General features: G+C 38.8%; 1 protein-coding gene across 1 annotated transcript in view; it reads right to left on the minus strand.

Moving 5' to 3' along the window:
* HDX (highly divergent homeobox) overlaps positions 1-13,500 on the minus strand; it is a 145,022-nt gene that overhangs the window by 55,444 nt on the left and 76,078 nt on the right. The window contains exons 4-5 of the mRNA XM_036305208.1: positions 12,552-12,605; positions 6,532-6,678 (exon numbers count right to left, since the gene is read on the minus strand). Of these exons, the coding sequence (XP_036161101.1) occupies positions 6,532-6,678; positions 12,552-12,605 (201 nt within the window). The remainder of the gene's footprint in view (positions 1-6,531; positions 6,679-12,551; positions 12,606-13,500) is intronic.

Consider the following 13,500-nt stretch of genomic DNA (forward strand, 5'->3'; position numbering starts at 1 on the left):
TAAATATACACTTCTCAAAAGAGGACATACAGAAGGCCAAGAGGCATATAAAAAATGGTCAAAGTGATTAATCATCTGAGGAATGCAAATCAAAATGTTAATAAGGTACCATCTCACACTTGTCAGAATGGTTATGGTCAACAAATCAACAAAGGACAAGTGCTGGTGACGATGTGGAGGAAAGGGAACCCTTGTACACTGCTGGTGGGAATGCAGATGGGTACAGCCTCTCTGGAATACAGTATGTAGTTTCCTCAAAAATTTAAAAATGGAACTCCCATTTGACCCAGTAATCCCCCTTCTAGGACCATATCCAAAGAAACACCAATCAGGAAGAATATATGCACCCCTATCTTCATAGCAGGGCAATTTACATTAGCTAAGATTTGGAAACAGCCTAAGTGCCCATCAGCTGATGAGTGGATTAAAAAATTGTGGTACAACTACACAATGGAATACTACATAGCTGTAAAAAGGAAAGAACTCTTACCATTTGCAACAGCATGAATGGACCTGGAGAGTATTATGCTAAGCAAAATAAGCCAGTCAGAGAAAGATAAGTATCACATGATCTTGGTCATTTGTGGAATGTAATGAACAACATACTGGTAAACTTATGAAGAGAAATAGATCCAAAGACGTAGAAGCTTTGAACAAACTGTCAAACCTCAGAGAGAAGGCAGGGGCGGGTTGGTGGGGGATAGAGATCAACCAATAAACTTGCATGCATAGAAGCATAACCTATGCACACAGGCAATAGGGGGATGAAGACCTGGACTGGGAGGTGGAGGCCGGCTGGGTGAGGTAAATGGGAGAAAAAGGAGACATATGTAATAGTTTCAACAATAAAGATTTAAGAGTAACAAAAAATAAAATAAAAAGAAGCCAGGAAATATACTTCAGAATTAAAAGAACACCTGAGTATACCTTTTGCAACAGCACAGCATACCTTGAGAATTATTCAAAGAAGATGTATGTAATCTAATAAACAAAATGAACTAAGCCGGGATGTGGAGGTATTGAGCATAAAAACATAAAATAAAAACAAAATAAAACTCATGGACACAAACAACAGTGTGGTGATTGCCAAGAGGGGTAGTAGGGTGGGAGTGGGGAAGGTATTGGGGGTGGATAACTGGTTATGGAGACATTATTGGGGATGGTGAACACATAAAACAGTGTACAGATGGTGTGCTGTAGAACTGTACACCTGAAATCTGTAGAATTATATTAAATAGTGTTGCCCCAATAAATTCAATATAAAGGAAAAAAATGGGGACATTTTACTGAAAGTAAAACAATTGGACTAAAATATTAAAAATGGAAATCTCAAGGTAACTGTTATGCTCCAGGTGCAGAGTAACCAATCCAGATTGGAGGAGACTATACTATTCCAGGAGAAGATTCTTCAAGATGATAAAATTGTTACACTGCCACATGTGTATAAATGTATTGAGAGGATATATATACAACTGTGGAAGGGTTTGAGGATAAATTAATAGTAAGTACATAGAAAATCAAGCAAGTAAACTTAGAAAAACTAAGTAAATAATGAGCTCCGAGGAAACAATACAATGTTATGCAGAAAAGGACAAATAACATTATACTACATAATTCAAATATGAAAAACATTTACATAAACATTGACTATCAAACTAATCAAAATTATAAAATAATTATACTGGGAAGATAAGAAGTATACGTGTAGGTGAAACACTTCGTAATTAATAAGATATTTTGAAATATATTTTTAAAAACCTCACATTTCATAGTAGGAAATCAATCAACAATGCTTAGCACTAAAAAAAAAAAAGTAGTGATAAAAACAGATATGAGAGAGACTGCTGGTTTTTCTCCAATATCTGCCTTCTCGTTCTTCCAGAATAAAAGAACTTATATTGGCTTCCCTCAATATAACTGCATTTGTAGCTTCCCTTGCAATTAGGTATGACCAAGTCATTAGCCAAAGGTAGGTAAGTGAATGCGTCTTGTGACAATTTCTGGGAATCCCCTTTCTGGTACATTTGTTGCCCCTTCTTTCTCTCCAATTTTGTCATGCTGCCTGGACCATACATGCCATAATTTTGGACCTTGAGGACAAGGAATATATTATAGAGATGGCATATTGGAAGATAAAAGGTACCAAAGTCTTTGAGGATTTCACAGGGCAGAACTGCTATGTCAGTTCTAAATTGAATATCCCTGAATTTGTACATGGAATTGAAATATCTTGTATAAGCAACTGTTATTCTGAGTCCCTTTGTTACTCACAAACAAGCCTACTACTAATTAACACAGCACATTATTTATAGATGGAAGTATATACCAAAAAAATCACCTAAAAGAGCGGGAAGTGGTTGACTCTGGCTATTGGAAAATGGTAGGAGGGAAGGAGTGAGAAATGTTGTGTTTTTTGTTTTGTTTTGTTTTGTTGTAGCAAGTTCTATAGAATTTGACTCCTTAAGTTATGTGCATGCATAACTTTGAGTTAAAAAATAAAAATAAGTGACAATTACAACAAAAACACGTGTTATTCACTTTTTTGTCTTTGTGTTTGGCTTTTACTTTGACTCCTCATACCAAAGTTCTATTCCATTTTCTCTTCAGTCATTTGTATTCTTATGTTATCCCTCTAGCTAGAGTTTGAGCACCTTGAAAATAGAAAACGTGGATCCAAGATGACTGCTGACAGGATGGTAGGTTCAAGATAATGTGTGAGTGAGAGAACAAAAGCAGAGTGCGTGGATGTGCAGGGAGTGTCTGTATTTGTGAGAGGGGGACAGCCATATTCCATAAGACTGTAGGGGGATGGCGGGCCAGGATCCCCTAGCCAGGCAGCCTCTACTACTACTGAAAACTCTCCCGGAGCAGCTGACTCTGCTGTAAGGACTGTGCCATCTTGAAGGGGAGACCAGCTGTGATCGGAAGCCCAGCCTTACCTTCAACAGGGGAGACCTCAGATACCTCCCGGGGACCTACAACCACAATGTCCAGGGACCAGATGCCTCAGCTGCAAACCCACGATCACCAAGACTCCAGTCTCCCTGACTACGGGCAACTAAAAAGTCTGTCCAGTGGGAGACAAAGCAGTGCTGAATATGCGAACAGGCCCTGCCAGGGCCTTCTCACAGAGCAGATAAAAGGAACAGCTGAATCGAAAAACACTCACCAGGAATTGGCGAATTAAACACAGCTGGTGAGACAATCCATGGATGGAAAGGTCAGATATCGCCTAGAGAAAGTCAACATGCAGGAGAGAGAGAGCTACATAACCAGACACCCTGAAAGGAGCAATCGTGGGGAAACAAAGTAACAGCCTGCATCAAAAAAAGGAGGAATCGCCAGAAAAGGAAGTAAATGAAATTGAGTTAAGCAATATTTCAGAGAAAGAATTCAGAACAATGGTCATAAGGACACTGAAAAGGTTGTAAGACAAATTTAACAATATGTGTAAGAACCAAGAGGAAATGAAGAAGAACCAAGAAGAAATGAAAAATGACATTGGTGTAATAAAGAATTCAATAGAAAGCATCAACAATAGACTAGAAGAAGTAGAGGACCGCATCAGAGAGCTAGAAGACAAGGTAGGAAAAAATACCCAAACAGAGCAGTGACTAGAAAAAACAAACAAACAAACAAAAAAAAAACAGGAGGAGAGTCTAAGGGAACTTCGGGACAACACGGAATGAAACAACATCTGCATGATAGGGGTACCAGAAGGAGAGGAAACTGAGAAAGGACCATAACACCAGTTTGAAGCTATATTGACAGAAAACTTCCCTGACATTGGGAAGAAAAAACTCACACAAATTCAAGAAGCGGATAGAGTACTAAACAAGATGAATGTCAAAAGACTGACACCAAGACACATTATAATTAAATTGGCAAAAACCAATGAAAAAGTAAGAATCTTAAAGCCTGCCAGAGAAAGACAAAAAGTTACCTACAAAGGATCTCCCATCAGACTATCAACTGGTTTTTAAACAGAAACACATCAGGCCAGAAGGGAATGGGATGAAATATACAAAGTCATGCAAAGCAATTGAGCATTTGTGGGACAAAGTTAAAAGAGCCATCAGGCAGCTGGTTCCACAACCATCAAATCTCACAGAACTGGACAGTGCTATTCATCAGGCATGGCATCCGATTTCTCACATCATCAATTTTCATCATCTCGTGGAGTCAATGCCAGGAAGAATTGCCGCAGTATTGAACCAAAAGGTGGCCCAACGAAGTACTGATGGGGTGGTCATAATAATCTATCTGGTCATAATAATCTGGCCATTCAGTGTATATTTCAGATCACCTCATGCAATTTTTACACAATGTACATGAGATATATTTAAAATACCATATGATTGACTCATTTAATGTATACAATAAAATGTTTTTAATATATTCAAAGAGTTGTGCAACAATCACCACTGTTTAATTCCAAAATATTTTTATCATGAAAAAAGGAAAACCTTTGCCCTTTAGCAGTCACTCCCCATTCTTCCATACACCCAGCTGCTGGCAACCACTAAGTTGTCTCTGTAGATGTTCCAATTCTGGACATTTCATATAAATATAATTATACTAGAGGCCTGGTGCATGAAATACATGCATGGTGGTAGGGGGGTCCCACAGCCCGGCCTGTACCTTCTCCAATCCAGGACCCCTTAGGGGATATCCAATTGCCTCTCACAAACTGGGACCACTGGCTCCTAACCACTTGCCTGCCTACCTGCCTGCCTGATCGCCGCTTACTGCTCCCTTGCTGGCCTGATTGCCCCTAACCACCTCTGCCTCGCCACAAACCCAGAATCCAGGATTCCCTCCTCCGGCCAGTCACAGGCACCCAGGACCCTGCTTCCCTCCCTCTGGCTGGCCACAGGCACCCACTACCCAGGCTGGCTTCACCTGGGCCAGCCGCAGCCGCAGGTGATCATGGGTAGGTGGCTTCACCTGGGCCACAGCAGCTGGTGCCCAGGACTGTGGGGCAGGCGGCTTGTCCCTCTCCTGGGCCGCAGGTACAGATGCAGCTGCTGGCACCCGGGACCACAAGGACTGTGGGGTGTGTGCATTGTCCCTCTCCCGGGCCACAGGTGCAAGCGCAGCAGCTGGCTCCCAGGACTATGGGATGGGTGGCTTGTCCTCCCAAGCCACAGGTGCAGATGCAGTCGCTGGCGCCCAGGACCATGAGGACCGTGGGGCGTGTGGATTGTTCCTCTCCTGGGCCACAGGCACACGTGCAGCAGCTGGTGCCTGGGGCCATGGGATGGGTGGCTTGTCTCTCTCCCAAGCCACAGGCACAGACATAGCCACTGGCACCCAGGACCACAGAGCAGGCGGCTTGACCCTCTCCCAGGCCGCAGCCTGGTTGGTCCCCATTCCTCTATCATGAGCTCATTTGTGCCTGGCTGGTCCCCATTCCTCTCTCCTCAGTGTTGAGTGTCTGAGCTGTTAAGGTGTGATGGTGTGACAACCATTTGCATATTAGCTCTTTACTATATAGGATAATATGTGGTCCTTTGTGACTAGCTTCTTTCACTTAGCATAATGTTGTCAAGATTTATCTATTTTGTAGCATATTTCAGTATTTAATTCCTTCATACAGCTCTATAATAGTCCATTATAGGCATATGTCACATTTTGTTAACCCATTAACTCGATGAACATTTTTTTTCTATTCTTTGTTATTATGAATAACACTGTTAAGAAAATCCATATGTAAGTTTTTAAGTTGACACGTGATTCATTTCTTTGGGTTATATGCATAAGAGTGTAATTTCTCGGTTATATAATTAATTTGTTAAAATTTTAGAGAATGGTTTTAAAAAGTGACTAAAACATTTTACATTTTCACCAGAAATGTATAATGGTTCCAATATCTCTACCTCCTATGTAACAGTGGTTATCTGTCTTTTTTACTCCAGCTATCATAGTAGATACTAAGTGGTATCAGATTGTGGTTTTAATTTTCATAATTACAAGTAATGTTGAACATCTTTTTGTGTGTTTATTCACCATTTGTAAATCTTCTTTGGATAAATGTTTATTCAAATTCTTTGCTCATTTTAAAATTGCATCATTTGCCTTTTATTATTGAGATGTAAAAGTTCTTTATATAGTGTGGATATACGTTTCTTATCAGACATATGATTTGAACATATTTCCTCCTATTATATGTTATTTTTTAAAATTTATTGATGCTATTATTTACATAACCTCATATATTTATTTATTTATTTATTTATTTTTTAAATATATTTTATTGATTTTTCACAGAGAGGAAGGGAGAGAGATAGAGAGAGTTAGAAACATCGATGAGAGAGAAACATCGATCAGCTGCCTCTTGCACATCCCCCACCGGGGATGTGCCCACAACCCAGGTACATGCCCTTGACCGGAATCGAACCCGGGACCTCTCAGTCTGCAGGCTGACGCTCTATCCACTGAGCCAAACCGGTTTCGGCCTCATATATTTATTAAAGCTTTCATTTAAGATGCTCATCAACAACACCATGAAAATTACTGAAAATGTCTTACCCGAACAATTTCACAGTCAACATTTAATTCAGTTGCAACTGCTTCAATTTTCTCTCTACAGATAGATCCAAGGCTGGTCATGCCATTGTCCCAGTATTTCTTAAGAGTGGCTAAGTCTCTGTCACTGAACTGAGTGCGGTCTTGTAGCTGTAGAACAAATTTAAAAAATTAGAATAATCAAAGCAAAGACTGTTATAAACAGGATCATCATGGTGAGATGTGCTAGGTTACTTTCAATATATACATTTGTTAAAATAATTATGCAATTATTTCTCTGTGTTTCCCCATTTTGAAATGGACATTTTCATGATATTTATAACATGAAAGTGTACTAGAATAAAAATTTCAGCTGGTAGCAATTAAGTGATGTTTGTTGTAAAGGGTTATAATCACACAAATAATTCATGTCATTGTGAAAAAAAAAGATACGTTTTAAAAAGAAGAGAATTTCAATTACACACAATCCTGGAAAAAACATTTGTTAACATTCTAATGGATATTCTTTCAACCTTTTTTCTATGATATATACATTTACATTCACACTACATATATCCTATCTAATAAAAGAGAAACATGGTAATTAGTCGTACATCCGCTACCCTTCCCATTGGCTAATCAGGGTGATATGCAAATTAACTGCCAGCCAATATGGCGGCTGGCAGCCAGGCAGCTTGAAGCGAACATGAGGCTTGCTTGCTTCAGTGACGGAGGACTCCAATGTTCCCCACCTGCCTTGCCGGCCTCTGAGCTTGCAGTTTGAAACATTTTTACAAATATTGAAGCTAAACAAAACCCCAGAAACCTGCTTTCAGCCAGCCGGGATCTCAGAGCTAGAGTTGATACAGTGTTTTGATTATAGAACCCAAACAAACCAGATACCTGCTCTCAGCAGCAGAGGCCTCAGAGCTGGAGCCAGAGCTAAAGCTGGCCCAGAATTTAAAAAAAAGAAAAAAAGGAGCAGTTGGGAGCTTCAGTCATCAGCCAGCCTGAAAACAGCCCTCAGCCCCTCACCCAGACTGGCCAGGCACCCCAGTGGGGACCCCCACCCTGAAGGGTGTGTGACCAGCTGCAAACAGCCATCAGCCCCCCATCCAGGCTAGAGTGGGGACCCCACCCTGATCCAGGACACCCTTCAGGGCAAAGCAGCCAGCCCCACCCATGCACCCGGCCTCTATCCTACGGAGTAAAAGGGTAATATGCCTCCCAGCACCAGGATCAGGGTGACAGGGGGCAGCGCCCAAACCCCCTGATCGCCCTGCGGCTCTGTGTGTGACAGAGGGCAGGGCCACAACCTCCCTATCCGCCCTGCTTTTTTCGTGACAGGGAAGGCGCCCCAACCCCCTGATCAGCCCTGCTCTGTGCCTGATAGGGGGGAGCTCCCCAACCCCCTGATGGGCCCTGCTCTGTGCATGACAGGGGGGAGCTCCCCAACCCCCTGATTGACCCTGTTCTGTGCATGACAGGGTACAGAGCCCCAACCCCCCTGATGGGCCCTGCTCTGTGCGTGACAGGGGGTGGCGCTGCAACCTCCCCTTCAACCCTGCCTTGAGTGTGACAAGGAGCGGTGCCCCAACCCCCCCCACTTGGCCCTACCCTGAACGTGACTGCAGGTGGCATCGCAACCTCCCGATCCGCCCTGCTCTGTGTATGACAGGGGGCTGCGCCCCAACTCCCCAATCAGCCCTGCTCTGAGCCCAACCAGGAGCTGCACCTAGGGATTGGGCCTGCCCTCTGCCACCCAGGAGCAGGCCTAAGCCAGCAGGTCGTTATCTCCTGAGGGGTCCCAGACTGCGAGAGGGCACAAGCAGGGCTGAGGGCCCCTCCTCCCCCCTGAGTGCACAAATTTTTGTGCACCTGGCCTCTAGTTTAGAAATAATAGGGTCAGGCACTGGCCAGGTTGCTCAGTTGGTTGGAGCGTCTGCCTATGCACCAAAGGGTTGTGGTTTGATTCCCAGTCAAGGTACATAACTAGGTTGCAGGTTTGATCCCCAGTTGGTGCACGTTCGATGTATCTCTCTCACCTGGATTTTCCTCTCTCCATTTCCCTTCCTCTCTCTCTCAAATCAATATAACTATATCTTGAAGCGAGGATTTTAAAAAAGGGGGGGAAAAAAAACCCAGGGTCAGGATTACATCACTGTGCTGCCTTTTGATAATTTAATCTAAATTTCCATACACATAGCTCTCCTAAAAATTTTATAATTAATTAAAAAGGCATATAAAAATGTAAGAATATAATGTAGCCCTAAGAAAGCAATCATATTTATGACTTTAGGGAGTTTCATAATTAGCCTATCCTTTTTGTTCTTAGGGTTTTTAAACCAATAAACTATGGACTTTATATATTGTTTTAATTCAATAAATCCTGGAGGCATCCTTAGGAAGTAAATTAGAAGCAAGATAGAATATTGATCTCCAATTTGCTGATAAGGAGTCAGAAAAAGAAGGGCCAAAGGACACATTAAACAGGGCACAGCGAGTCCATGGCAGAGATAGAGATAAGAATATTCTGATTTTATTCTAGTAGCTTTATCCCTATGATGTCTCCAATTATCTCAAGAGGTGGTGAAAAAAAACAAAAAACTAAAAATGAATTTTAATTAAAATATATCCTGTAAAGCCCTATATATGTATATGTGTGTTTGTGATGAGAATGGGTGTGAGAGAGCTAGAGAGCAAGAGAACGCCTGTGAGAGTGAGTGAGCTGACAGCAAATGTTACAAATCATGGCATGAGGTACAAGACTGCCTTTGCATACGAAAATATGGTCTGGTCACACATGGAAGCTAGACTTCAAATCCTTCCTATACATACACTGCTTTCAACATTTCCTTCCCAGCAGAAATTTAAAGTGAAACACTCTCTTAAATTGGATTTGGGTAACAATGGAAAATGATTTATATAATATATAAAACGTAAATAAAAAGTTATTACAGCTAAAACTCATGTATTACTTCATAATAGGAGCAAATTTGTTTTGAAGCTACATCCTTTTGAAAAGGAATTTTAGCTATCAGGAGGAAAACCGATATGTGAATTCCTAGTTTTCTACTGTAATAGTGAAGTTAGAGTACATAATTAATGTGTCTCTTCATAAGAAATATAGTACATTTTATGTTAATTTCCTCATTGTTAAATCTGTTCTTCCACTTCTTGAAAAACTCTAATAAGTAACATTTATTTAAAGTACTAGTACAAATGACATGTTCCCAATAAATAAATCAAAACATGCCATCCAAATTTTTAATCAAATGGAATAACCCTCAAGTTATTTACAACATAAAAATCTCATTAGGTACCCATCCTCTATTGATTGTTCAATACTTGTGGAGATAAACTTCTCAATATAAAACTGAGAGCAAAATAAATGGTAATAAGGTTGTAAGTAGATTCAAATAGTCCATCATAACAGTAAGCATAAATATTCCTATATTTTTTCATTGCTATTGCACCAAATTCTTCAGTGCAAGCTAGCCTAAATTACTGTCAGAAAGGAAGAAATAATGAACAGAAAACTGAAACACACTCAGCCAATTAATTTGTAATTCATTTAGAGGACATCCAAAGCTGATTCATCTCTTAAACTGAACTAAATAAAGCCTGATTCGATTTGTTAGAAACATGCTGGGGTGTCATACTTAGCAATGCTGAAGGTGACTTATGACAATGCCTATGAAGTAGAAACTTATGGAGGAAGAATGGTTCTTTTTAAAGCTCCTAAAAGCTTTAAATAATAAAATAAAGTAATAAAAATCAAGTAGCATTATAACTGAATACCCGTTTAGAATAAGAAGAAATGTTAAGTTCTTCCCTGAGGAAGTCTGAAGATTAAATCAGTTTTTTCTTCCTATTAGACTTTAAAGCCACTTTCATTTTACAAGACATACCACAGCCTAACCCTTGGCTCAAGTGAGGGAGACATATTAAATATATTGTTGATTTTGTGAAGAGTAATGTTCCAGTAACATTGAAAATCAAGGTGAAACCTTAGGGTTGATTCAAGTGACCAGGTAATTGTGTAAACTTCACTACTGCAACACAACAGAAACCTTTTGGCCTCTTTACCAGCCTCAAGTACATTTCCAGGAAATGAGTTCTTTGCTCCTCTTTTTAAAATAAAATTAGGTGACAAAAGTGATATTGGAGAGCAAAATTTCATGTTTTAATTATGTATTTTCAGTTAAATGCAGAACTGAACTATATATATATATGTACTCAGAAACAATCCCTTCAAAATGAGAACTATTAAAATCCTTTTTAAAATCCATTTTTTTAATTACAGTTGACATACAATATTACATTAGTTTCAGGTGGACAGTATAGTGATTAGACATTTAAATACCTTAAGAAGTGATCACCTCCAATAAGTATAGTACCTACTGACACCATACATAGTTCTTACAATATTAATTATATTCCCTATGCTATATTTACATCCCTGGGACTATTTTGTATTTCTTAAACTCTTCACCCCTTTCATAAAGTTCTCCAAAGACCCTCCATTCTGATAACATCAGTCTGTTTTCTTTATTTATGAGTCTGTTTCTATTTTGTTCTTTTAGATTCCACATGTAAATGAAATCATATGGCACTTATCTTTCTCTGACTGACTTATTTCACATAGCATAATATTCTCTAGGTCAGTGGTCAGCAAACTCATTAGTTAACAGAGCCAAATATCAACAGTACAACGATTGAAATTTCTTTTGAGAGCCAAATTTTTTAAACTTAAACCATATAGGTAGGTACATTGTTATTAACTTAATTACGGTACTCCTTAGGCTTAGGAAGAGCCACGCTCAAGGGGCCAAAGAGCTGCATGTGGCTCGCGAGCTGCAGTTTGCCGACCACTACTCTAGGTCCATCCAAGCTGTCACAAGTGGTACTATTTCATTCTATTTAATAGCCAAGTAATACCCCATGTATATTTGTACCAATACTTTCTTATCTATTCACTTAGTTACTTCCATATCTTGGCTATTGTAAATAACGCTGCAATGAATATAGGTGTGCATATATTCTTTTGAATTGGTGTTTTGGGTTTCTTTGGATAAATATCCAGAAACGGAATTGCTAGGTCATAAGGCAGTTCCATTTTGATTTTTTTCAGGTAACAACATATTGTTTTCCATAGTGACTAAATCAATCTGTGTTCCCACCAACAGTGCACAAGGATTCCCTTTTCTCCACATCTAGATCAACACTTAATTGCTTGTTGATTGATTGAAGGCAACCATTCTAACTGGTATGAGGTGACATTGTGATTTTAATTTGCATTTATATGATAATTAGTGTTGTTGAGATCTTTCAATATGTTTATTGGCCTTCTGAATGTCCTCTTTGGAGAAGTGTCTCTTCAGGTCCTCTTGATTTTTCAATTTGATTTCTAAAAGTCTATTTATGTCTCTTGTGTATTAAAATCTTTTAATAATTTCCCATGTATGGGACAGTTATACCAAAATTTTCTGATGTACTTGTTAAATGCAGATTTATGGTCCTCTACAGACCAACTGAGCAGGATTTGTTGAGAAAACACAATTTCAATGTAGTTCTCTTATATTCATATTATAATCATCACAAAAGTTATAGCATAAAAGCAAGATTGTTAAAGTATTAGTTATTCATCACTGGTAAATACCAAAGTGCACTACTACTACTAATATAGATTATTTAATGTTGATTGAGATGTTTATATCAATCATAATTCAATTATATGATCATATTAACTGGGTTCAATAGATGTAGAAAAGTATGATGTTTTATTAAATATCTCTGAATGCTTTTTAAAACTGCAAAAACCTCCTCAAAGATTATCCAGTGTGCTGACTACTGCATTTTATTTGTTACTTTTGTAGTATATATAAATAATATAATCACAAAATATATCCTTTGATATAACACAGTCTTATTGAGGTTCAGTTTTTCCAACTTTACAAATATTATTATAATTTTCTCAATGACATTCCCACTAACAACACAGGGGAAAACACATTTATTCCTTTAAATGAAAGATTACTTACTGCTCTTTTTCTAGAACACCCTGTAATCCAAGGCACAGTTAGGTTTCCTGAAATCTGTGGAAACAACAAATGGAATCTCAGTAAGGTATGCATTACTCCAACTTAGAAAGCTGATCAACACAAAAAAATTCATATAAGACTTCAAGATAGATTTTTATTCAGAGCATATTCTCCAACTAGACAATCCTGTTTCCTTACTGAATGCACCAGATTGAAAGGGCCTTCTTTGGTGGGGAAATTTTAGAAGTAGTCCAAAATACCCCTGAAAATTCAAGAAACATTATGGGACAGTTTTGAGGCCTGGAAGTACGGTTTAGAAATATATGGACAATAACATTTTTATAATAAAACTGCAGTGTTCTGTGGGATTAGTTACAATAATTAAATTATTAACTGTAGTCATCATGTTGTATATTAGGTTTCAAGATTTATTCATCCTACATAAATTTAAGTTTATTTTTAAGCAGAAACTATAAGGCAAATAAATAGCTAGCAGCAGCTTACTACGTCAGCATTGCCACACAAGTAGATGCCATTCCAGTTGGATTTGGGGGATTGTTATAGAAATCAAGGTAATTCCATGACAGACAGTGGTCAGACTGTACTTTGCCATACTTTTTTCCTGGGACACACAAAGATTTGGAGTACTTCAAATTCTCACTTGCCCTCTCCTTCCTTCTCAAACATGTACCTCCTGAGAGGCAAATCAATAAGGCAAACTGATAAGGCAAATCAATCTTGCTAAGTTGTGGTAAAATGGTATTCAATCAAGCATTTGTTGTGTTTGATGAATTATATTCAGTCATAGCTTATGAATTACTATTATTCCTACTAATAAGAAGTGATGATCAGTCAATGTAATAGTAAAGTAATATTATCAATTATTTAAATTATTACCATACTTGGCCACTATACTTGCCATTTTACTTTGAGTTCAAAATACACCAAT

This window comes from Myotis myotis, unplaced genomic scaffold, assembly GCF_014108235.1.
Source record: "Myotis myotis isolate mMyoMyo1 unplaced genomic scaffold, mMyoMyo1.p scaffold_m19_p_4, whole genome shotgun sequence".
NCBI classification, from domain to species: domain Eukaryota; kingdom Metazoa; phylum Chordata; class Mammalia; order Chiroptera; family Vespertilionidae; genus Myotis; species Myotis myotis.